The sequence below is a fragment of the Ovis canadensis genome, chromosome 2 (assembly GCF_042477335.2).
Source record: "Ovis canadensis isolate MfBH-ARS-UI-01 breed Bighorn chromosome 2, ARS-UI_OviCan_v2, whole genome shotgun sequence".
NCBI classification, from domain to species: Eukaryota; Metazoa; Chordata; class Mammalia; order Artiodactyla; family Bovidae; genus Ovis; species Ovis canadensis.
This window is the reverse complement of record NC_091246.1, coordinates 49,890,518-49,915,403: the sequence shown is the minus strand read 5'-3', so window position 1 is coordinate 49,915,403 and position 24,886 is coordinate 49,890,518. Positions and strand designations below refer to the sequence as shown.

Below are 24,886 nucleotides of genomic sequence, written 5' to 3'. Positions count from 1 at the left end.
AAACACTCCAGGGACTAACAAGCAATTATAGCAAGGGTGTATGACTCAAAAGACTTGGTAAGATGCGAAAGTCAGTTGCTTTCCTATACAATGAGCAATTGATTTGAAATTTAAAAATACACCATTTATATTAGCACTGAAAACAAAGTAAAATACATAGGTATAAATCTAACAGAATATGTATAAATTTATAAGGAAATCTATAAAATTCTGACAAAAGAAATCAACGTAGATCAAAATAAAAGCTATTCCATGTTCATGAACAGAGACACAATATTGTCAAGATATCAGTTTTTATCCAACTTGATCAATAAAGTCAACACAATCCCAAACAAAATCCTAGCAAGTTACTTTGTGGATGTAAACAAACTAATTCTAAAATTTATACAGAAACACAAAGACCCAGAATAGCCAACAATATACTGAAGAGTAAAAGTCAGAGAACTGATACTTATTCAACTTATTCGACTTATTAGGACTTGGTAGTTTCACTGCTACAACCTAGGGTTCAATCCCTGGTTGGGGAACTAAGATCCTGCAAGCTGTGAGACATGGCCAAAACACAATAACAACAAACAAAAACTAAAATATACAAAGAATTCTTAAAACTCTAATTAAAAAGTGCACAAGAGATCTAAACATATACCTCACCAAAGAAAAAATATAAGTGGCAAATAAGCATACAAAAAGATGTTCCACACCATGTGTCATTAGGGAATTGTACATTAAAGCAACAATGTGGTACCACTACACGTATTACAATGGCTAAAACCCAAAATACTGGCAACGCCAAATGCTGGCCAGGATGGAGCGACAGACACTCCCACTCATTGTTGATGTGAATGCAAAAGTCACTGATTGTTTGGCAAAACTACACATGATCTTAGAGTATGATCTAGCAATCTTGGTTTCAGGTGTTTACCCAAACTAGTTGAAAACTTACGTCCATATAAAACTGTACACAAAAATACTTATAGCAGCTTTATTCCAAACTCGGACGCAACCAAGATGTCCTTCAGTGGGCAAATAAACTGGTATATCCATACAACAGAATACTACTCAGTGATAAGAAGAAATGAGCTATCAAATCATGAAAAGACACGGAGGAATCTTAAATGCATGTTGTTAAGTGAAAGAAGCCAGTTTAAAAATGTTACATCATGTGTGATTTCAACTATATGACATTCTGGAGAAGGCAAAGTCATGCAGACAGTGAAAGGTCAGTGGTTGCCAGGGGTTGGTAAAGCATAGAGGGTATTTCAGACAGCGATACTGTTCTGTACAACACTGTAATGGTAGATACACAACTTTGCGCATTTGGCAAAGCCTACAGAATGTACGGGGCTTCCCTGGTAGCTCAGCTGGTAAAAAATCCACCTGCAATTGCAGGAACCCCTGGTTTGATTCCTGGGTCAGGAAGTTCCCCTGGAGAAGGGATAGGCTACCCACTCCAGCATTCTTGGGCTTCCCTGGTGGCCCAGCTGGTAAAGAATCCACCTGCAATGTGGGAGACCTGGGCTCCATCCCTGGGTTGGGACGATCCCCTGGAGGTGGGCATGGCAACCCACTCCAGTATTCTTGCCTGGAGAATTCTATGGACAGAGGAGCCTGGCGGGCTCAGTCCATGGGGTCTCAAAGAGTCAGACATGACTGAGCGACTAAGCACAGGACATAGAATGTACAACATGAAGAGTGAATTCTATGTTAACTATGGACTCTAGCGAATAATAATGTATCAGTATTGGTTCATCAATTGTAACAAATACACCACATAAGGCAAGATGTTAATAGTGGGGGAAACTATGATGTTTGGGGGAGGACATACGTGGAACTCTCTATACTTCCCATTAAATTTTTCTATAAACCGAATAAGTATAAAAACGTTTAAAAACTGTTAAAAATCATGTATTTAGAATAATATCTAGCACATGACAAGTATTGTACAAATATTTGTTACATACAAATGAATAAAGGTGGAGCTGGGAAGCCCCCAGTAGGATTCCAGAATCAGTTTCATGTCCCAGACACTTGCACTGAGAGAAGCTCTTCCACAAGTCATTCCAGAACTCTTCGTTATTCTCGAGCCTGTCACCCTGCTTATTTGCTTCCAGCTGCTACCAGAATCTCTGCAGTCTGAAGTGACTGTGCTTATCTGCACGTGTACTGTCTGCCCTCACTAGCCATGGCCCCACGAGCTCAAGGTCACACTACGGTGTTCACCCCTGTCTCCCAGGGAGGTGAGGTCTCGGTTCAGGAGGGTGATCTACAAAGCCCTGTCCTGCAGATGTGGGCAGCCCTGCAGGGGTGGGCAAGGCAGAGCTGCACACAGCAGCGATGAACCAGACATGCTGAGTGTCCCAAGAGGAACACCTAGATGCTGGGGACAGGAGTGGGGAGGAGCAGGGGCTTAAATCTGGTAGAGCTCAGGAACACATCAGCTAATACAGGGGCCTGAAACTGAAGTTCATTTACTTGTCAGAAAAGGTTCTGGAAGAAGGGGACAGCACAGACAAAGGCTTGAAAGTGCAACACAGAGCAAGCCTGCAGTTGGACTCCTGAGGTGTTCAGAGCATCCAGGGAGACCAAAGGCATCCAGGGCTGGTGTGGTCTGAGGACAGGAGAGAACAGACCACAGAGGTCTTTCATCACCTCACCCCCAAGCATAAACTTTCTCTCTCCCTGGGGGTTCTGGGGAAAACAGCCCCTCGAGGAGAATTTAGGACCCTCAGTCCCTGGGCACACTGCTCAGTCATCCGGCTGAGTCTGTCAGAGGAGGGTCCGAGGGAAATCAACTGACAGCTTGGTGATGTTTGGTGGGAAAATGACAATAAACCGACAGGACTGCGGGTCGACAAATCAAAGGTTCTGCTGCCATGGCAACAGAATGACAGGGCAACCCTAAAATTAGAGGAGCAAAGAGGATCAAGCCAGGAAAGCTTTGGAGAGAAATCTCAGCAGATACTTAAAGAGAAACACAGAGACAGGGCACCGGGGCCTTGATCTGGGGATGTGGCCAGACCCCCTTCAGAAGGCTAGAGGCCACCGGCAGGACCCTTCCTTCCCAGGCTCTTCCACACAGAGAAGCACTTCCGTGGCACCCGGCAGCTCCTCCGTTTGAGAGCCATTCCCTGGAAGGTCTGGAATGGGCTCAGCCTCTAGGCACAGAGCCATGGAGAGAAGCAGTGCTTGCCACAGAAAACAAGGAAGGAAGGTGGTGTGAGTGATGGTAAGCTGTCACTTACACTAATGGCCTGCGCAAGATCCATCTCCTGTAAATGGTCCAAGGGGACAGGTTTCCTGGATTTATTTCTGGAGTCAGCTTATTCAGGCTGACTCTAACCCTGCAGCCTCTCCCGCCACAGCCAGATCCTGGGGACCCTGTTGCATCTCAGCCCCCACCTTAACCCTGGGTGAAGGAGGCAGCACCCTGCCTTGCTGGCTGCCGCTGGGCTCAACACCAAGCCATCGAGGTCTGTTCTCTGCTCACCTGCCCCAGCTCCAGGTCTTCGCACGGGCTCTGCCTTGCTATTTCTGTTACCTAATTTTAGGCTTTATCTGCAGAATGTGAAAACACTTCTTTGCCCAACCCACTTCACAGACCAGTCAACAGTCTATGACAACACCTGAAAACTACAAAGCACTGTTGTACATTGAAAGACAGGATGGGGAAGTGGGTAAGGCAATAGTTGGTGGTGTTGCCACCAAACTGCAAGGTGACCTTCGTGTGTTAGTTGCTCAGTCCTGTCCGACTCTTTGCAACCCCGTGAACTGTAGCCTGCCAGGCTCCTCTGTCCGTGGACTTCTCCAGGCAATAATACTGGAGTGGGTTGCCATTTTCTTTTCTAGGGGATCTTCCCAACCCAGGGATAGAAACCGGGTCTCCCGCATTGCAGGCAGGTTCTTAGGTGCCTTATATAATCTCTCTGGGTTTCTGTTTCCTCATCATTAAAATGGGAATTCAGGATAGCACCTATTCCACAGAGTTACTGTGACAATTCAGTGAAATTAACGCACACCTCTAGCTACTAGCATCATCATTATCATTACTCTTATTGGCATGATTGCTTATGATTATCATCTCCCTAGCCAGGGGGCCCAGTTAGCCAATAACAGCTCTTCCTCCTGTTCACAACCTGTCTGGATTTCCAAATCCTGGTGGTGGGTGGTGAATTCCCCTGGGATGGAGTTGGGGGCAGGGCCACCCCTTTGTCAATTGTGCAGACAAGTGATGACCAGACATCACCTCCCCTCCAGCCACAGCCTATCTGCCTGAGGGACCTCAGCTGAGTTCCTGCCCCCTGGGCCCACGAGCACAGCCAGCACAGGTCTGTCCTCTGTAGAGTGTGGCTCTGCCTGTCTGGAGTCCTGCTTCCTCCCAGGATGGACACTCAAGGCAGTGAGATGAAGGCACACAGCCCTAAATCCTTCCCCTAAATCCATGTTGTCAGAAAACGGCATTCTCTGCCACTGCTCCGACTGTATAACTTCTTAACTAGGCTCAGCGAACCCTCTGCCTGTCTCCAGACAAATGAGGCTGGGCAACTTACTTGCTAGAAAACCTTGTCCAGAAGGATAAACACCTATGTCCTCAATGCATAAAAATGACTGTTTCCAGTTTAGTTTTAAAATTCACACTAAATCCCACAAAAAGATTTCCCTAATAATGCAGTGAGAGCACTAGAGAAAACTCCAGTTTTCTCAATAGAATCTGCTAACCTATAGAGAAATCAGATAGTAAAGGCACTGCCTTCAAGCTGGCTCTTTCCAACAAAGGCATCTTTAACCCTTCTAAGAGAAAGTCATCACCACAACTTCCTTAATTGTGAACTTCCCTAACTGGAGCATCCTAGGAAGGCCAGTGTGAGTTAAGAGCAAGGCCAAATGTAAGACTACTAAAATATATATTTAACGGTACTTTTATGTAAGGTTCTCCTTTTTGACAAGACATCACTTTGAAGATTCTCTAGTAACTAGAAGGAGCTATCAGAGTGTTTATTCCCTAACAGCAGTCCTGAGGGAACTCACTTTAAAGGAGAGATGAAAAAAGCAATGTAATTTCTTGACTGAAGCATCATATAAATGGGGGCTTCTACAATGTGTAAAGAATACACTGGTTTAAACAAACCAAACTTTCTCCTTAATTCCACATATAGTAATACATCTAGGCAAACTCACCATCTTTTCCCAGGAGTGATGACCTTATATTTGGCCTTCCTGAGTAACACAGATCTCAAGGGAAAGGAACAGAAATAAGGAGATGCTCCTGACAGGGATCGTGGGTCCACACAGAGCTATGATGAGTTCCTCGTAATCACCTTGATTTCTTCTCAAGAGGCACACCTCAGGCAGCCGGGGAGACATACGGCCTCCCCCTGGCTGGTGCCGGGCGCTTACCTCCATGCTGTACCTCTCCACCGTCCTTCTCAGGGGGTCTACAGCCTGCCAGCAGATCAGGATGCAGAGGTCAATCAGCAGCATGCCCCCGACGATCACAAGCAGTTTCTGGTCCTTGATGATCTGCAGAGAGGGCAGGGGCAGAAGGGACGTAAGAGGGCCTGGCAAACAGCAGCCAAGGGGCTGGGTCAGGTGGTGAGTGAATGGCTCCACCTGAAAATTCCCCCGGGCTCCCCATCACCCACGGGGTAAATCCAGACACGCTCCCTTGCTTGGCATTCAAGGCCTTCCGTGAGCTTGGCTTATCTACACCCCAGATACACACATACACTGAGTTAAGTTTGATGACTCCCAGGCTCTGGGTCTGCTGTCATTTTTCACCCCAGGCCTTCATGGGTGCTGGTTCTTTTGTCTAAAACACTCTGTCTATGTGACAGAGTGCTAAAATCCTTAGAGACTCAGATGCCCTGTCACCTCCTCCATGAAGCCTCCCTAACTCCCACAGCAGAACTAATTACTCCTACAGCATTAAGTTCAATACGTATTATTATGACTAGTAATAGTAGTAACTACAAGAAGGAGAATAAATACAAATGCTACCATTTAGTGAACACTGTGCCTGCCTCGAGGTTGATTGTTTTATATATATCGCCTTATATGAAGGCAGATAACTGTTATTATTCCCATAATTCAGCTGAAGAAACTGAGGCTAACACTGGGGGCTAAGTAACTTGCTCAGTGGAATAGAGCTACTAAGAGTTAAAGCCTGCAAGCTCCTCCTCTCTCCAGAGAGCACACCCTCAAACATTTATAGCACCTACCAGATGCTACAGTGACCAAGTGCTGTATTAAGTTGTATACAGTCTACCCTCCTCAGTAAACTGGGGAACTCCAGACAGAAGGGAAGCCTGTTTTATTTATTTGTTTACCTTCAGCACCTAACAGGGCCTGGCATGCAGTTGGTACTTTAAAAGTTTGATGGATTGAATTGAGATGAAGGAATATGTAAAGAAGAAATATAACTCCTGTCCCACTTTGCAGCTGGGGATATCTTTATTACACTGTGAAATTCCCACCCCACTTTATGTCCATTTGATGGGGACTGGCCTGGGGACAAATGCTGTCAGGGGCAAAGCGAACCTGTATTTCACTCAGTGGGTGTTTACGTATCCTCGCCCTCCTCCCCTACCCCTGCCCCAATGCCAAATAAAAGCTAATGTGATGAAGTAGTTCTGGAGAAGACTACAGAAAAATAGACAACAAAACTGAAGTAGAAGCTTAAGAAATATCACCAGGTCTGGCTTTTAATGATTAAAGCCGTCCTTAAAGGAGAAATAAAAACTCAAGAGGCCTCTGTTGCTAAACTGTGAAAAGAACAAGAGAGTATTGCTGAGTTAAGGCCAGAGGGATCAAATCCACCAAAATCACTTGACCTGGGGGCGGGGCGCTGACCAGGTCCCATCATCTGAGATTTTATAGAAACATTCAGGGAACCCCTGATAGCTTTAGAAACCTGGCTTGACCCTTGCCCTCAGGGGAACCAGGTCACACCCTGTTAGCCTTGAGAAATCGGGGCAAAAGGAAGAAATGCCTGAGGAACTTAGGGCAGGCTGAAAGGGGGCTCCCTACTTGCTCACCCAGCTTCCCTCACTTCCTTTTTGTTCAGCTTTCTCTTCAAAAGCTGCACAAACTCTCCCCCGTTATGTCTGTGCACATTGATGCCATGAAACTCAGTTCTCTCTCGGAGGCTAGGAGGTTACTAGTGCTCCATGCTCACTGAATGAGAGATTGGGAGTGAAGGCACCCGGGAACAATTAAATATCAAGTTCTGGAATCAGATCTGAGTTTAAGTCTTACTAACTTGCTGTGTGTCCTTGGTAAATTTCCTAATCCGTCTGAGCCAGTTTCCTCATCTACACAATAGGGGATGATGACCACACAAATTGATAGATTACCATAGTCTAGTTGACTTCACTTTCACTTTTCACTTTCATGCACTGGAGAAGGAAATGGCAACCCACTCCAGTGTTCTTGCCTGGAGAATCCCAGGGACGGGGGAGCCTGGCAGGCTGCCGTCTATGTGGTCGCAGAGAGTCGGACACGACTGAAGCGACTTAGCAGCAGCAGCGCATAGTCTGGTTTACAGTTCCTGATCAGTAGATGTCAGCTATTATTATTAAATGTTACTCCCCATGGTTTTTAAGGGCACAGATCAGCAGAATATGAATTTGGCCCACTGTTTGTAAATAGTTTTATTGGAACATAGTCACATCCACGCATTTATGTGTTTGTCTCTGGCTGCTTTCGTTCTACAACAGCAGAGTTAAGTGGCTGTGACAGAGACTGTATGGCCTGCAAAACCGAACATATTTACTATCTGACTTTTTACAGGAAAAGTTGGCTGACACATTCTTTTGAAAAAATGGCATTTCTTTATTTCTTCAAAAGACTTCAGATATTTTGACTTGATTCAGACTGGTCTTCCACTAGGCTCAGCTCATTGCCTACTTCCAGGGATGCCATTCCAGAAGGAATAGAGTGTGGATGGTGCCCCTAGGTTGTACAACCAGTGGCCCTGCCTTCCTGCCATCACTCAGATGACAGATACTCATCCTGGCATTTTCTTGAAGCTGAACCTGGATGAAATTCTGAGCCTGATGGTATCATTTACAACAGTATCAAGTTATATATGTAGTAAACATTCTTTGTCTTCCAAAAAACATCTGGCTACAAAACAGAAGATCTCATCTCTGAGTTACTGCTTTAGTCTCAATGTTTCAACTTGGTCCTAGTAAGAATAAGAGGCAGAATAAAGATGGTGGTAGTGAGGCTTCTCAATTCAAGATTTTATGATTGATCTTTAGGGAAAAAAAAGGTTACATACTATAAAAACACTGAATTTAGAAGCATTAAGTCACCACATGTCAATACTTCCTATAGCAGGCTTTGTTTCACTTAATGTCTTTAAAAATGTAGCCATATGGGGTAAAGTTTGTATTTGGGTGTGTTTGGGGAAGGCATGACACGGTGGGTAGAGGGAGGACAGATGAAGTGGGAGCCAGGGAAGGAAGAAAAGGATAAAAAGACTGAAAAAAAGTGTTAGACTGCATTTACAAATTAAATCTTGTATATGTGTTAGTAAAAAAAATTAAGGGGCTCACTTTTTTAAAGTTTGAACTTAAAAAAAAAACCCAAGAAAATACAAACAATGACAATAAAAACTGACCTTATGGCTCCATAAAAGGTTGGAATCATGGAGAATTCAATCCTAGTTTTGCCCTGTGACTGCCACAACCCTTTCAAAGCGATCTGGTTCCTGACTTGAGATTTTCATCTGTGAAAGGTAAATATTTCTTTTCTATACTCTTAACCTCCTCTAATTTGGCTGACAAATGATACTCAGCTTTAGTGCCACAAGGCTGTTACTGGAATAACTAGAAAGCCTAGAGCAAAAAAGGTCTCACATTGGAAAGGTGTGTTCATCTGGCTTAAATAATTTTCTCAACAGACTCAACTGGTGACTGAATCTTGTACTCAAAGCCTTCGACAGTGTCTCAGACAGACCCCCTCCCTGGACACCTGCCTGCCTCTCACTTTGCCCAACCCCTGGGGGGTGCAGCAAGTCCCCTTGTCCCAGGCAGCATAGCAGGCTGTGGCCACATCACAACTCCGGCTTCCGTGGAGTTTTCAGACAACTCAACTCCTGAAGTCTTCCCTGGCATGTTCTGTCAATTGTTGCCAGACAATCTGAGTGCTCTTGCTTAGTGATCACATGAGTATTGGAAAACAAAGGCTAGTTCTTTATTACCAATAATGATATGCATGAATCACATATTGACAGAAAGGAACCAGTACTGATTCTTCAAAACCTCGATGGGCTTTTCATAAATGACAGACCCACAGAGCGGGAGGGCCCCCAGAAGTCACCTGTGCCTGTCAAACTTTGGCTGGCATCAGCTTCCCTGAGAGGGTAGGTGGAAACACATATCCCCGGGCTGCAGGAACCTGGCTCTTAGGGCTGGGGTGGGGCCCAAGAAACTGCATTTCTAACAAGCTCCCAGGTGATGCCAATGATGCTGCTTTACAACTTATACTCTGGGTAACCTTGGTCTAGACAGAAACCCAGGCTGTATATTGGTACAACTTGGGGAAGTCTAGTAACTCCTACTGGCCAGCTCCAGCCCAGGAGGTGTGGGCTGGGTTACTTCTTGTAGTTTTCAAAAGCTCCCATTTGATTCTAATGGGCTCTGATTGTCAGCTCTGAGGAGGACCAGGTGGCTAGGCTCCTCATTTTACAGACAGAAGGGTGTGTCACAAATGCTCCTGAGGCCCAGTGAGAGCAAGGCCTTCCAGGTGAGCACAGGCAGTGGGTGGCAAAGCTGAGCTCTTTTCTCCCTCCAAACGCAGCCTGTAGTTTTCCCAAGATGGTCCGGTAAGGGGGTGCTAGGAACAGAGAATGAGGCTACAGCTCCCCTCCCCCATCTGGAGAGCAGTTCCTAGAATAGCCCTGGTGGTAAGGAGGCAGGTGGTGGGGCTGACACCTGAGAGGTACCACTGGGCAGAGACAGAATCACAGCTCAGGAGACAATACCATTTCAGCACACCCCCATTCCACAGACAGGAAGCAGAGGCCCTGAGAGATGAAGTGCATGTGTGTTAGTCGCTCCATCATGTCTGACTCTTTGCAACCCCATGGGGTGCAGTCCACCAGGCTCCTCTGTCCATGGGATTCTCCAGGCAAGAATACTGGAGTGGGTTGCCACTTCCTTCTCTGGGGATCCTCCTGACCCAGGGATCAAACCCGGGTCTCCGGTATTGCAGGCAGCCTCTCTACCATCTCAGCCACCAGGGAAGCCCTTCATCCCAGCAGGGAAGAGATGAAGAGGTTTGCCAAAAGGACCCACAGCAGGTCAGCAGTGAAGCAGGGAGTAGAAACTTGCTCTCCTGCTGTGCCTGCTGGCCCCGCCACCTTGGGCTCGCTGCTGTCTGCACGGGCACAAGGGCTCATGACCCAGGTAACAGGATGGCAAATGCAAGTTTGGGATGAAGAACTGGAAAAGAGGCACCATGATCCAGAGTAGGGTGAGGTCACAGTGCAGGATCTTCGAAGGACATGTCTGTGAGTGGGTTTTACACATATCAGGGGTTTAAAAAGTATGTGAGGGGGGACATGGGGGATAGAGGAGGAGATGAATCTAGAAGAGGACTTTTGGAAAGTGGTGTCATGATGTTATCTCACCTCATCTCCAGGTGAGAGGATGGGGGATATGCTTCCTCTATGACCTCAGGTCAAGAGGGAGGAGGCTTAAGGAGAACACTCAGATGGCTTGAATGCTAGGCTCTCTGCAGCCTGGGGACCTGGTAAGCCTATGTCTGACTCCTGCCTGAGAAACCCCAGGGAGGATGACGGGTCAGCTGCTCCAGCGTGGAGCAGAAGAGGGCAAGTGGCTACAGCCGGATCAGTCTCCACCCCTAAGTGTGTAGGAGTGAAGGATGTATAAGTGCCTCCTGAGCAGCAGTGTGGGCTCCAGGTGAGGGAGGGCTGTGCCCAAGGCAAGCTGGAGAGGCCAGCCCAGGAGTGGGGCACTGCCACGTGCCTGGGGAAGGAGCTACAAGTGACCAAGCAGGGGAGTATTTTCCCATGTTGGGGGCGCTGCAGGAGAGTAAGTCCCAGTAATGGGGGCTTTGAAAATCCCACAGAAGGACTCCATGAGAGCCTAAGGTGAAAGTGAAAGTCGCTCAGTCGTGTCCGACTCTGCAACCCCATGGACTATACAGAATTCTCTAGGCCAGAATACTGGAGTGAGTAGCCTTTCCCTTCTCCAGGGGATCTTCCCAATCCAGGGACCGAACCCAGGTCTCCCGCATTGCGGGCAGATTCTTTACCAGCTGAGCCACAAAGGAAGCCCAAGAATACTGGAGTGGGTAGCCTATCCCTTCTCCAGTGGATCTTCCCAACCCAAGACTTGAACCAGGGTCTCCTGCATTGCCGGCGGATTCTTTACCAACTGAGCCATGAGGGAAGCCCATGAGCGCCTAAAGGGCCCGCTTATCCTCTCAGGAGCAGCAAGGTCAATGCTGCTCCTGGCAAGTGAGGTCTTCCTGCCCCTTCCACCACTTGAAGCCCCAACTCTAGAGGGTTCGGAAACCTTGGAGATGGGATGGTGGGGAAGAAACTCAGCCTGGCAAGACAGAAAGGCAGCTAGCTCATCCACAGCCGCTCCTCTCCCAGGGCAGGTGACCGACTGCTCAGAACAAGCTAGGGGAGGGAGAGGAGCTGCCTCTGAATGCAGTTTGGGGTTTTGAATGTGATGATGGACCCCATGTATTCGTCGTTGACCAGACAACTTCTAAGTCAGGAGACTTGCCTGAATTTTTCTCTAGGAGTAAGGGAAAATAAGTGCCAGCTGTCGGAGTAGTTAAAAAAGACCAGTGTGGGGAAAGCTCTCTGAATGCATCCTAAGGGTTGAGCTTGATCAACACGGTGTTTACAGTCAACGACACGGGTGCACTTTCCTCTTTCAAGGGCTTCTCACTGCCCACAGGTTCCAATTCCTAACTGTGGCTCCTGCCTTCCCCTGCAGCCTCCTCTTGTACCCTGTCTCCATGGACCCCTCAGCAGCTGAACTCTCCCCTCCCTCGCCCAGACCTCTCTGTACATTGTTCCCTCTTGGAGATGGGTAACCCCTCAGCCTCTGCCTCCCTCAGCCTCCAGGTCTTGGCCCAGGTGTCACTTACTACACTGACCCCTCCCTGAGTGCTATACCCAGCATCCCCATATGCACCCAACCAGCCCTTATTACCCCGTCTTGTAAACAATTTGTAAAGCGTCTGATCTCCCCAGGAGGCTGAAGGTGTTGGGGGTTTGGGTTGGGAAGTGGGGGAGGGTTGTGTTTAGCTTGAATCCCCAGCAGGCAGCCCAGTGCCTGGCTGTACAGCAGGCACCTAAGAAGTCTGTTAAGAATAAATACTGGGTGAACACGGCAAATACTCTGCGACAGAAGGAGCCATTACCTTCTTCTTCATTTTCACATTTTTGAAGATGGCGTGGACTCTCCATGTCTTTGCAAACATTGCCCCGAAGGCGGTGGTGTAGCCCACGGTGAGAATCCAGGTCCTGACCTAGAGGCCATGAGAAAACAGAGGGTCAACATCTCCCAGGTGGACGGACCTTGTCTTTTATGAGAGTGTCCCAACAGTGGGACTCTGGATGGTAGGGGCAGACGCTCTACTTTACATATGATGGAGTTTCACAAGCATCAGCAGTCCTTCCATCACATGTCAATCTGATAGACCTTTAGTTCTATCGACCACTCACCAGACCCAGGGCCCTAGGTGCAGAGGCATGTGAGATTCAAACTCTGCCTTCCATGGGCCCACAGCCCAGTCACTGAGAGAGCCACAGAGGGTCCCCGGGATCACTGAGGGGCCACAGACCAGCCTTCCGGTCCTCCCTTCCTCCTTTCCTTCTTTGACGGCCTTTTGCGTGCCTGCGAGGTGACCGTAATTGCTGATTTCCCTGCCTCCTCACCCAAGTCTCTAGGAGACCAGGCTGCCCCGGAAGCTCTTCTACAGTTCTCCTTGCTCCTGGGGTGTAGACAGTGGGGAGGGGAGGGCGCTGAGCCATGGGGGCTGAGATGGGGCAGGACAACAAACTTGCATGGCCCTTCTCTGGTATTAGTGACCCGGCCACTCTGCTAGGCAGGGCGGGACTCAGCCAGAACTGGCCCCAGGGACACCTGGCTGGCAGCTGCACCAGCCCAGCTCCCGGCCGTCATGAGGGGATGCTCAGTGATGGGGTGGAAGGCCAGAGGGGAGGGGCTGTGACCCTCCCACTCCCACCTTGGGCCTATCTCTTCAGGCCTTTAGAGAAAGACAGGAGGGATGCTGCCTGGGTCTAGCCTTGGTCCCTGAGCCCACACTTGGACCTGGGGTCCTTGCTTAGGACTAAGGTTTTATCTGGCTCTCACCTGATCCCCAGGACTAAAGTGTGCCCTGATCCCTGGCCCCCGGCTGGTGGCTGCCAGAAACCACCAGCCCTGATAAGAGCAGAGAGCCTGATTCCTGCAGACGGGAGTGGCCGGTAACCATCTGTTAGGTCGTGGGGGCATCCTGGGTGCCCACTCTCCACCTGCACTGCCATCGTGGCCAGGCCCCAGCATCTCCTGAGTCCACCCTCATTGGTTGGCCTAGATACCCTCTAAGACCCAAGAGACGCATCTCCTGGGCCCCCAAACACGGCCAGCCCTGGGCTGTGTGCCACTACTTTCTGGGGCCTCCCACTCACGGGGACAAAAAGGCTGTATGCTCTGTGAGCCCTGGTTCTAGGCTATGGTCTTTCCTCTGCTCTTCCTCAGCTCTGCTGAGCTGAGTTAACCTCTGAAAGGCCCCCACCTGCCTCAGCTAAACTCAGAAAGAAGGTGGATATATTAGGGAAGAGAGAAACGGCTAGGGTGGACAGGTCAGCTCTCCATGTCCAGAGCCCAGCAGGTTTGCTAGGCCTCAGTGGCCCATCCAGCAGAGGGCTGTGGGCAGTTGTGTAGGAGGTTCCCAGATATGCTCCCTTCATGCAGTCCCTTCACTCTGCCTTTTAGCAACATGTCTTCCCAGCTTCTTAGAGACAGAACATTTCCCCTTTCCATTTTATCTGCAAAAATAGGAACTGGCTAGGGAGATGGAAAGACCAACCCCCTAAGGAAAGACAACAGCATTATGCGACTGGTCAGAAACACAGACACATGAGGTGTGAACGCTGATAATGGTACGGGTGAGGACTCAATCTTTTTTTTTTTAAATAAATTTCGAAAATTTCAGACAGGCAAGAATGAATCACAGTACTCTACAGAAGGTGTAGGATGGCCATATTATAAAACAAGGATGCAAGAAAAGTAAGCAGAACAGAGATAGGGAAGGAGTCAATTATTGGGAACTTAGACCTGAACTTATTCAATGATAAGATTTCACATCCCTAGCCTGTTGGAGTTACATAGGACCTTACAGGTCATTTCATTCATCTGTTCATTCAATAACGATTGCTAGGTCAGAAGCTAAATATATAATGATAAAAACAAATGAATAAAACCACCACCACCAAAACCAGGGTGACTTTTTCTGGAGTCATCAGTTGAGTGAGAAAACCCCTTTGTAGATGAAGTAATTGAGATTCAGGGCATTGAGGTATTTCTCTCAACCTGCAACCTGGCTCCAGAGCTAAGCCTGGAACTCAAGACCTTGACCTAGTCCAGCCCTTTCTCCTCCACATCCTGCTGCCTGTCCTGCAGAGAGCCTCCTGACCCCAGCCGGGTCCCCCTGCCCAGGAGGCAGCTGCCAGTACAGCACACCTGGGCAAGCAGCTGGCCAGCCTGAGAACACTTCCCTGGCTGACTTCAGCACACTTTGAGAGCTAGTGGTTGTGTGAAGACCAGTGGTCTCCAAGTGTTTTTGACCATGTTCCTCCATCAGCAAAAACCATTTAAAATATGAATATATACAGAACAAGGACATTTTAAAAAGGACGGTAAGAGATGGAATATTTTTCTTCATAATGTCGCAGACAAAGACCTCATACTCTGGGTAAAAGTATTACTTCAATATGCTCGGCATTATTATATTTGCTTTGACTTATGCTTTCTCTGGGGTCATTATTTTCAGGCCACTTGTCTACTCTGTAGGGCCAAACTCATTAAGACATAATAGTACAAATGAGTTAAGTTAGTTGAAACTCGACGATATACATTTACCTGGGTATCTGGAAACTGCAATATGGTACCATAAACTGGAAGAAAAGAATGGGTGAGGATCCTGGGCAGAAAAGAGGGAACCTACAGGGCCCAAGACCTGCTGGCAAGGTTCACTTAAGCTGGTGTCTGAGAACCTGGGTTTGGGGAGGGTCCCACCATTTGCCCAGTGATAAGAGTGACTCTGTGCCTGAACGGTTTGTGCAAACAGTGTGTTTTATGCCACAAATCTGCCTTCCTTCTGAGAGCCTGGAGTTTGGGTAAGTGTTCGGGAGAGGGGACCTAGGTGACTGGCCCCCAGTAAAAACCGTGGGCGCTGAGTGTCTGGTGAGTTCCCTGGTATACACTTCATGGGCTGTCACAAGTCACTGCTGGGGAATTAAGGGCATCGATGTGACTCCACTGGGAGAGGCTCTGGGAAGCTCGCACCTGGTTCCCCATGACTTTATTCCACGAGCCTTTTCATTTTGCTGATTTTGCTTTACCTTCTGTCTCTGTAATTAATCGCTGCTATGAGTACACTTCTATGCTGAGTCCTCCTAGAGAATCACTGAGCTGGGGCTCATCCTGAGACCCTGGACACAATGCCCTGAGGCTGGCTGGTGTCACAGCTGACCAACCACTCCGTCCGCAGGAGAGTTCCTGCACGAGACCACCATACACACCCACTGCCGTTAGATTTTAGTAAAGCTTAATTTCTTTCATTTTTTCTACACGTAAAATAAGTAGAGGCTGTAATATATTCTTCCACAGCCTCCCTGGCTGTGGCTCAGACAGTAAAGAATCTGTTTGCAATGCAGGAGACCAGGGTTCGTCCTTGGGTCAGGAAGATCCTCTGGAGAAGGGCATGGCAACCCACTCCAGTATTCTTGTCTCAAGAATCCTATGGACAGAGGAGCCTGATGGGCTACTGTCCATAGGATCGCAAAGAGTCAGGCAGGACTAAGTGACTGTCACCTTCAATTTCTTTCATTTTTTCTACATATAAAGTAAGTAAAGGCTGTAATATATTCCTCCACAAGACGATCCCAGGGGATTCACGTCCCTTTGGAGACAATCTGGAGCTCTTCAGACAATGATGAAACAACAGAAGAAATATTCTAACAGCAGGAGAGTGGGACCCCTACCAGCAGAGCCACCCACCTTGGGCTGCCTCTGCTCAGGGTTACCCCTGGGCTTGGCCTTTGCAAAAGGAGGTAGAATTTCTCTCTCCACTCTGCCACCATCATTTTAAGATGGAAAGAGACCCTGGGGCTCTGTCCTGAATCCGCTTTGTCCTAAAAGTGTCCTAAAAGTCCCTGGGTTATCATTCCCACCTTCAGGCGTCAATCATTCTTCTTGTGCTGACAATTCCCTTAGCTTTTTCCCAGCTCCTACCTCTCTTCTGAGCTCCAGACCTGCATATGCCACCATCATGGAGACCAAGGTGACACTTAGGTGTTTACCAAAGCTTCACACTCCGGAGCCAGAGCTGAGCCCATCAGCCCTTCTGCTGAGTAGCTCAACTGCCGGCTGATTCAGGCAGGGATAGTGCCTTTATCCACCTGTCATTGGAAATAGGGACCTGGAAGTCCCCCAGGAACCCTCTCCTCTCCCCCCACACTTTCCTATTCAGTCCCCAAGTGCTTCTCCTTCCCCTTCCCATGCTCTAAGAGGTGGGGCCCCACACCAGCACCTCCCAGCTCCTTTGCTGTCTGCTTTCTGTCTTGATGGAGGGTACCATCAGGAGACTGGAGTGGGCAGGAGAGAGAAGATGGGGTGTGCACTCCCTGTGGCCACAGCATCTGTGCCAGCTCTGGCTGCAGCTGGGCTCCATGTGTGGTCTGGCCTCGCTGGGTATAGGAAGACCCTCCTTCTTTACCACTTCAGGCCCAGGAGTGGTGAGGGCTTCCTGCGATGGCCTCTATACCAGCTTCCTTAACCCCACCCACACCTCTGTAGGTGGTCCCTTCACTGCACCTCTCTAGTGAAGCACCCAGGTGGACTCCATCTGCTTCCAGGACTTTGACGACACTCTTACTCCCACGTCTCTTGTTAGCAGCCCCTCCTCTCTGTTCCCGTGGTGTCATCCAGATGAGCCATTACGAGCGGAGACTCTGGAGACTGACAGAAGTTCCAGTCCTTTCTCTGTCACTTACTATCTATGTGAACCTGGGCAGGTCACATAACCTCTTTGAGCCTCAGTTTGCTCATCTGTGAAGCGGGGGCAACTAATGTATCCACCTTCATGGTTGTGTGGATGAGATGAACGAAGGTGTGTAAAGGACTGAGGTTCTTAACCAAGACTTGGCTTTCGTCCATGTATTCCTTATCACTGCTGACGGGAAGATGGCACGAGCCTCCTGCCCCTCGGCTCACTTGCTGCTCATCCATCAAACACCCCCCAGGAGGAACAATCCTCCACAGCAAATCTCAGCAAGTCTCCTTGAGTTTAAACCCTTTATTGCCCCATTGAGCCCACAGGTTAAGCTCCAGATTCTTAGCAGAGTGTGCCCTCCATCGTCCACACCACTCCTGCTACTCCCCACACAGCATTTCGCATCCTAGCAATCCCACACTGCTTCAGCGTCCCCGCACACCACACGGCTCACGCCGGGGGCCTGGCACTGGCTATTTCCTCCACTCAGAATGCCATCCCCGCTAAGTTCCTTCGCAAATTTTCATGAGTCCTCCAAAACCTGGATTCACAGGCCGCCCCCCACTAAGAAGCCCTCCCAGGTCTTGCAAGGAGGTCACAGCTGCCTCCTCCCTGTGACTTCTGTCCTCACCCATGTCTCTGCTGTGCTGGTCACACTGAGATCATGTCTATTTGGTTACCTGCCTGCCTCTCCTGCGATATGGTGCAGGGCCTACACTGCCCACCTTTAAATCTCTGGACCCAGCACTGAGGGGGTGATCGGGCTAGGTGGGCTAGCTTAGGAGGTAATGAGAGCTCTGTCACCAAAAATGTGCAAGCACATGAAAGGAAGACCACAGAGGGAACTGGAGCACTGAATGGCAAAGGAGGCTGAGCTTATGGCCTCAGTGGTCCCTTCCTTGCAATGAAGTATGTGAGGTAGTGAGCTCCCCATCACTCCACGGATTCAAGCAGACCTTGGAAGACCCCGCGTAACAGGGTGTTACCGGGCATTTCCTGCACTGGGGAAGTTTTATTTGATTTCATCCCATGTATCTTCCTTCTGGGTGGTTCTATGATGCCAAATAAACTAGAAGGTTCTGAAGGGCTATAATGATTCTGTTTCTAATTGTTGTTGTTAGTTGCTAAGTTGTGTCTGACTCTTTTGCAACACCAACCCCTGGAGGAGGGCATGGCAACCCACTCCAGTTGCCAATAAAAATCTCATGGACAGAGGAGCCTGGCAGGCTCTAGTCCATCAGATCACAAACAGTCGAACACAGCTGAAACAACTGAGCACAGACTAGCCTGCCAGGCTCCTCTGTCCATAGGATTTCTCAGGCAAGAATACAAGAGTGGGTTGCCGTTTCCTACTCCCGGGGATCCTCCTGATCCAAGGATCAAACCTGCATCTCCTACACTGGCAGGAGGATTCTTTACCACTGAGTCCCCCGGGAAGCCCCTGTTTCTAATACAAGTCTACTGATTCATCAACCCAAAGTCTTAAACATATTTATTCTAATGAAACATAATTATTCTGATGTTACAGTCTTCCTTTTTCTCTCCTTAGCCATAAAGTTTCCTGGCCCCTCTGCACCCATGATAGCAACCATGGGGGAGAGGACCTTTAGGCAGGCAATGCTCATTAGTCTCAACTATGAAGAAGGACAAAACAGTGCACATCTCCAGATGAAAAGAAAAATCTACACCTGAAACAACTGTGTTCAGACGCTTGCTCAATTGATTTTGGGAAGGCCTGCCTGGCAGAGTGAAGAGCTTTCAGTGCTCTTTGGGGACTAGCAGGGAAAGAGACACAGAGCCCCTCCCACAGTTCTGTTCTTCCAATGTCTGGGGGTGGAGGAAACTGTCTCCGCTGGATGGATGCTGGGTGGTGGGGGGCAGGCGGCGTGGTTAGCTGTTTGCCTGCTGTCCAGAACGGTTAGAAAAAAGGGCCTTTTGTTTCATTCTGACCATCCACCTCAGATGATCAATAGTGAGAAGGCAGGCAGGGGAGACCCAGACTATCCAAAAGCAAGCCCCAGACCTCCATTACCATGAGGTGCTATAGCCTGGAGCTGAAACGCTAGGGTTCAGCCTGGGATCTCCAGGGCCTGCCTTGTCTTCCTGGGGAGAGTGCAGGTGCTGGAGAGATTCGCAGTGCCTCCAAACGCAGGGTGCCTCTGAAGAGCATGCTCCAGAAGACTCTGTTTTACCCAGGGTCCTTTAAGTAAGATCTGCACTGAAAATCTGCCCAGGGTTTGGAGTACAGCAAAGACTTTCTGGGCTTCCCCGGTGGCTTAGTGGTAAAGAATCCACCTGCAGGAGAAATGGTTTCAATCCCTGGTTTGGGAATATCCCCTGGAGAAGGAAACGGCAACCCATTCCAGTATTCTTGCCTGGGAAATCCCATGGATAGAGGAGCCTGGCGAGCTACAGTGCACAAGGTCACAAAAGAGTCATATACTACTTAGTGACTAGACAACAGCAAAGACTTTCTGGGGGAACAATTCCAGGGCTCATGGCACAAACAAGGGTACTTTGGGACTCAAGTTAGGGCCAATGGGGTATCTTAGGAGCCTTGGTGCAAGCCGCCCCTCTCTCTGAGAGGAAGTTTCCAACAGGAACCCCTTGCGACCCTTTGTGAAAGATCCCCACCTCCATAAGACCTACCAGCTGAAGAACTCGATCCAGAGAGCAGATTACAGTCTGAGCTCAGCGCCTGCCCACTTCTGGCACCAACAGCCTTATGCAGTGCACAAAACACACACCTGTACTTGGTGGCCTTGACTCGGGCTCCCTTCTCCCCTGCCCCCAGACAGCCCTGGCAGTGGCTGGAGGTGGGGGAGCTTCCTGGAAGCACCGCGTGGAGACGGGCAGTGGAGACAGTGGGGCGTGGGGGTGTGCTGGGGAGGGGGTTGATGTGTGGCTCCACGCAGCTCTGTGGACTGAAGATGTGGATAAGTGGGTGCGGGGGCAAGAGCAGAAGTGAGGCACGCAACAGACAGGCCCAGGCGGAGCAGCTGCAACTAGTTTAGGCTCCGGGCTGAGCAGCTGCACCTGGGCTCCTGCTGACACTTCAAGATAAGATACCAGCAGGAGCACTGGATCCCGATCAGGTGAAAGACAGCGGACACAACATCTTCATTCTCCTGGCCAAGGGGAGGGCCCAGCCTGACGCATGCGCAGAAGAGGCCCTCACTCTAGGGGCGAGCCAAAAGGAGGAGGAGGCGCCAGCTCCTAATGTATCCTGCCAACCTCCCAGAAACCTTTGTGCCGGAAGCCATCTTGGCTGAGAGATGCGCGTGCCCCCAGGTCAGGACCCTGAGTCAGACCAAATATGGACACAAGCGTGATGACTGGCCGGAGGCAACAGGAAAACTGCCCCCCGCCCCATACAAGCAACCTAAGCCGCCCCTATTGCACACAAAACACTTTTGAGTTCACCCATGTGCTCTTCCACACATACTGGGCTTCTAATAAACACTTTTATCTTTTCACAGTCTTGGTCTCCGCTGAATTCCTTCTTCAGAGAAGACAGACTGAGGTCCTTATTCCAGCCATTCCACCACTGGAATGAGAAGGGGAGGTGGATATGCCATCAGGACTGCAGCTGCGAGGGAACTTGTGAGCAGACAGGAGGCATCTTTCAGGACTTCCAGAAATAACCGCAGCTCATTCTGAGGGGGTCTCCTATTTTAAGTTTCCCCTGATTGGTCCCTCTGCATCTGGCCCTCACTCCTTCATGTAGGCCTGTCTGCATCAGGGCCTAAAACACACTGAATGGGAGTTATTTAACTACATCTTCCCATCTGCACTGTGGACTCCCTGTGGGCAGTCATCTGTGTGTCTAGCTCTGGGCCTGCAGAGCCTGGCACACAGTAGGTGCCAGGGAAATGCTATCACATATATGAATGAATTGTAAGACAAGGGTCAGGGCTTGCAGTAACGCATGTGAGGGTGTGTGGGATGAAGGGACATCATCTGTACATTTGCTGGAGGGTTTGCAGAGCCCCTGGCACTCTCCTCAGCCCCCTCCTCTGGAAGCTAGAGGTCTAGGGAACTTTTCACAACTAAAGGCCCCGGATGGCAGAGCACAGAGGAGACGGGGTGGGAAGGCTGCAGCCTGCCCAGAGTCCTAACTGGTTGAAACAGATTTTGTCAGCACCAGTCCCTGTAACCACAGCCCTAAGTTGCTCTAAACCAGCCAGGAAAGGCCGCCATCAAACCTTGTGGGCTTCCTCTGAGCTAGCTTTCCAGCCACCTTCTGAAATCACAAAGCTCTTTATTGTGGCCAGTCACAAAATCATGGGATCACACACTGAAACAGTCCCCAAACCACATTCTTACATCAGATTCTCTCTCAACTGTCTCAAAAAAAAAAAAAAAAACCTCCAAGCAAAAAAATAATCACAGATATTTATGGTCTTTCACTTGGAAATATCGCTAATTCCTATCACTCTTCACTTTACTGGGAGGTCAGTTGGGGTGTTCCCAGGTAGTCTTGAGTCAGTTAGAAAATCCTAGTATCTCTGGGGGGCTTCCCAGGTGGCACTAAGTGGTAATGAAATTGCTTGCCAATGCAGGAGACGTGGGGTCAGGAAGATCCTCTGGAGGAGAGCATGGCAACCCACTCAAGTATTCTTGCCTGGAGAATCCCATGAACAGAGGAGCCTGGCAGGGCTATAGTCCATAGGGTCACAAAGAGCTGGACATGCCTGAAGTGACTTATCACAGCACGGCACAGCATCTCTAGGAGGACTGGAAGAGGATATTGTGCTTCCAAATCCAGTACCTGTACCCCCCACTATTTCAACCCTTCCCAGCTGCTGCCCATGCAGAGCTCGTCCATACACCTGTGAGAGGATGGATAGCTGAGAGCATGCTCCAGGACCCGGAACCCAGCGCTCTGTCCTGTGATGGGATGGATGGCCCTGCTTCTGAGATTCCGGGGTGGAGGTCTATGATCCCCTTTCCTCCTCCCACTGATCTTCACGGGACAAGGTTTCTGGTGCTTCCATTGCTTTGCATCACTGGTTTCCAACAGACAAACTCAATAATAAAGCATGGTTTCTAATCTTGACCTTGCTACTCTAACTGTGGTCTGTGGAGGCAGCAGCAGCAGCAGCAGCCCAGAGCTTATTTGAGCTGCAGCCTCTCTGGCCACCCCAGACCTAACAGTCACCTGAATTCCCCAAGATCTGCAGGTGATTTACGTGCCCTTTGGACAGCACTGTCTGTGCAGGCAGAAGTTAAGATGGTGGTTACTCTGAGGAGAAGGGTGCAGACAGTAGCTGGAATGGGGTAGGACGGGCTTCTGGGATGCTGGTAAGGGCCTGTTTATTGATCTAGATTCACAGTTGAATCCAGTTTGTGAAAACTCACTGAGCTTTACACTTATGAAATGTGCATGTGTGTATTTACTTTAATAGAAGGTTAAACAATAAAGGAGTCGGGATTCTCAGCAAGTGGAGGTAGCTGGGAGGTAAAGCGGAGCTGCATTCCTCTGCGCTGCTGTCAGAGCAGCACTAGGCTGAACTGGCTTATGCAATGACTGGGGACTCACGTCCAAGTAAATGCCCTTGGAGGTCTCAGGTGCATCATTCTTCCCTCCCTGACAGCCTGCCTCAAGGCTTCTCTCTGCACTCAAGGTGGCAGAAGAACAGCAGCTGGGCTTTGACTTAGGCAGGCCCTGAGTCTGTCCCTGATCCAGATCAAGCAGAGCAAGGGCATAGAAAGATGGGAGGTTTTGCCATGGACATACCTACACCAAATCAATCAGCATCAGCCTCAGTTTTCCAGCCTCTTCTTCATCCCAAGTTTGCTCTGTTTTATTTGTAACTCTCTTAGAGGTGTCCAGAGGTAAACACAGTTGTCCAGACACAGTCTCATCACTCATTCATAACGATGGTGACTAGTGCTTGTTGAATCTGATGTGACAGGCTTTACATACACTGTCTCATTTAACCCTCACAATCCTATGAGAATGCCCATTTTACAGAGGAGTCAACTAAAGCTCAGAGATGTTAAGTAGCTTCAAGTCACACAGCAGGGAGGTAGTATAGTTAGGATTTGAATGCAAGCAGTCTAATGGAAATTCCCTTATACACCAGGCACTATGATATTACTTTGGGGATGTATAAAAAAATAAATGAATAAATACACTAAAACAACTGAATTATACACCTTAATAGGGTGAATTTTACAGTATGTGAACTATTGTCAATCTCCATATCTATGTGTTCCACACCTATGGATTCAAACAACAGGGAACAAACTGAAAACATTTTTTAAAAAAAATTCTAGAAAGTTCCAAAAAGCAAAACTTGAATTTGCCACACCAGCAACTATTTACATAGCATTTACATTAGATTTACAACTATTTACATAGCATTTGCATTGTATTAGGTATTATAAGTAACCTAGAGATGATTTAAAGTACATGGGAGGACTGCATAGGTTATATTCAAATATTACACCATTTTACATAACAGACTTGGACAACCTCACATTTTGGTATCCGTGGGGGTTCCTAGAACCAGTCCCCAGTGAATACTGAGGGATGACTGTATACCCCAAGTTTAAAAAATCTGAATGGACAAATATTTTGGTTGAGATACATATTGCTCACATCTCTAAGAATGTAGTTGACCTGTTTCTCCTGGTATGAACCAGCTAACAAAAAAATCAAAATATTTCTTTAAAAAAATGAATGAAATGTCCCAGACATCTCTGTAGTCCGACAGAGCTGATTCCATATTTCAGCCCCGCCACCTAGCCATGCATCAGAGCTTCAGCTTTCTCTCTTATGAAGCAGGGACAGTGGACCTTCCGTGGAGGCGGCTGTGGAGATTTGAAGGAGAGGCTGCACCTAGCGGCTGGCCCGAGGTGAATCACAGTGGAGAGTGCTCATTTATGAGTGCACAAGCTTCCAGGGGCGCACATGGCACTGCCAGGCGCCTCCACGCCCAGGAATGCTCTGGGCGCCCCTGCAGCTGTGGAGAGCCGCACTTGATCGAGGCCCACCTGGGTCTTCTTGCCCTCGCCTGCAGAGCCCTTCCTTACCCCTCCACACTGTGCAGGGCTTTCTGCCCGGGATTCCACAAGGGAGGCAAGCACCCTGTTTCTTCCCCACCTGCCCTGCTCACTCTCTGGGCTGCCACGGGCTGGGATTGCTGAGCTGCGTGAGCGAGTGTGAGGGCTCTCCATCCCCCTGGCACCAGGGCTCTGGCCCACACCCAGCACTTTCCTCATAGGTAGCTCTGTGCCCACAGGGGCCACGTTGCTATGGCAACTCCACTACCCACACAGTGTCCAGGGAGACAGCACGGTGTAGCTGGAGCTGTTAGCAAGAGTTGCTGAAACTAGGCTGGGAAGATGCCAGGAAGGGTCAGAGGGAACGGGGGATGGAACTGAACGTAACTGCTTCCCTAGCTCTGTGTGTACCCGTGTGTGTCTGTGTGTGTGCACGCACGTGTGTGAACGTGTGCTCACACATGCACTCACCCCACTGCCCTTCTGAGCAGAGGCACAGCCCCTAGAGAGGCACAGTCCTGTGACTGTCACGGGTTGCTTCCTGAGGTGGTGTTCACTGTTTATCTGTGTTTAGTTTCTATGTTGAAAACTAAAGGGGGAAACGTGG

At 49.0% G+C, this 24,886-nt stretch overlaps 2 protein-coding genes across 6 annotated transcripts in view; one reads left to right on the top strand and one right to left on the bottom strand.

Moving 5' to 3' along the window:
- LOC138433434 (uncharacterized) overlaps positions 1–22,327 on the top strand; it is a 92,535-nt gene extending 70,208 nt beyond the window's left edge. For 3 of the 5 annotated variants that reach the window (XR_011254305.1, XM_069576101.1, XM_069576099.1), the window contains 2 exons: positions 20,748–20,871; positions 21,831–22,327. Coding sequence is in view for 4 of the 5 variants with exons in the window: in XM_069576101.1 (XP_069432202.1) it covers positions 20,748–20,824 (77 nt within the window). In the remaining variant the exon portion in view is untranslated. Of the gene's footprint in view, positions 1–20,747; positions 21,678–21,830 lie in introns of those variants that run through there. The other 2 variants (XM_069576100.1, XM_069576097.1) reach the window with 1 other exon arrangement.
- The window catches only part of GABBR2 (gamma-aminobutyric acid type B receptor subunit 2), a 370,642-nt gene that overhangs the window by 49,142 nt on the left and 296,614 nt on the right, over positions 1–24,886 (bottom strand). Inside the window, exons 12-13 of the mRNA XM_069576091.1 lie at positions 12,409–12,516; positions 5,395–5,517 (exon numbers count right to left, since the gene is read on the bottom strand). Of these exons, the coding sequence (XP_069432192.1) occupies positions 5,395–5,517; positions 12,409–12,516 (231 nt within the window). The remainder of the gene's footprint in view (positions 1–5,394; positions 5,518–12,408; positions 12,517–24,886) is intronic.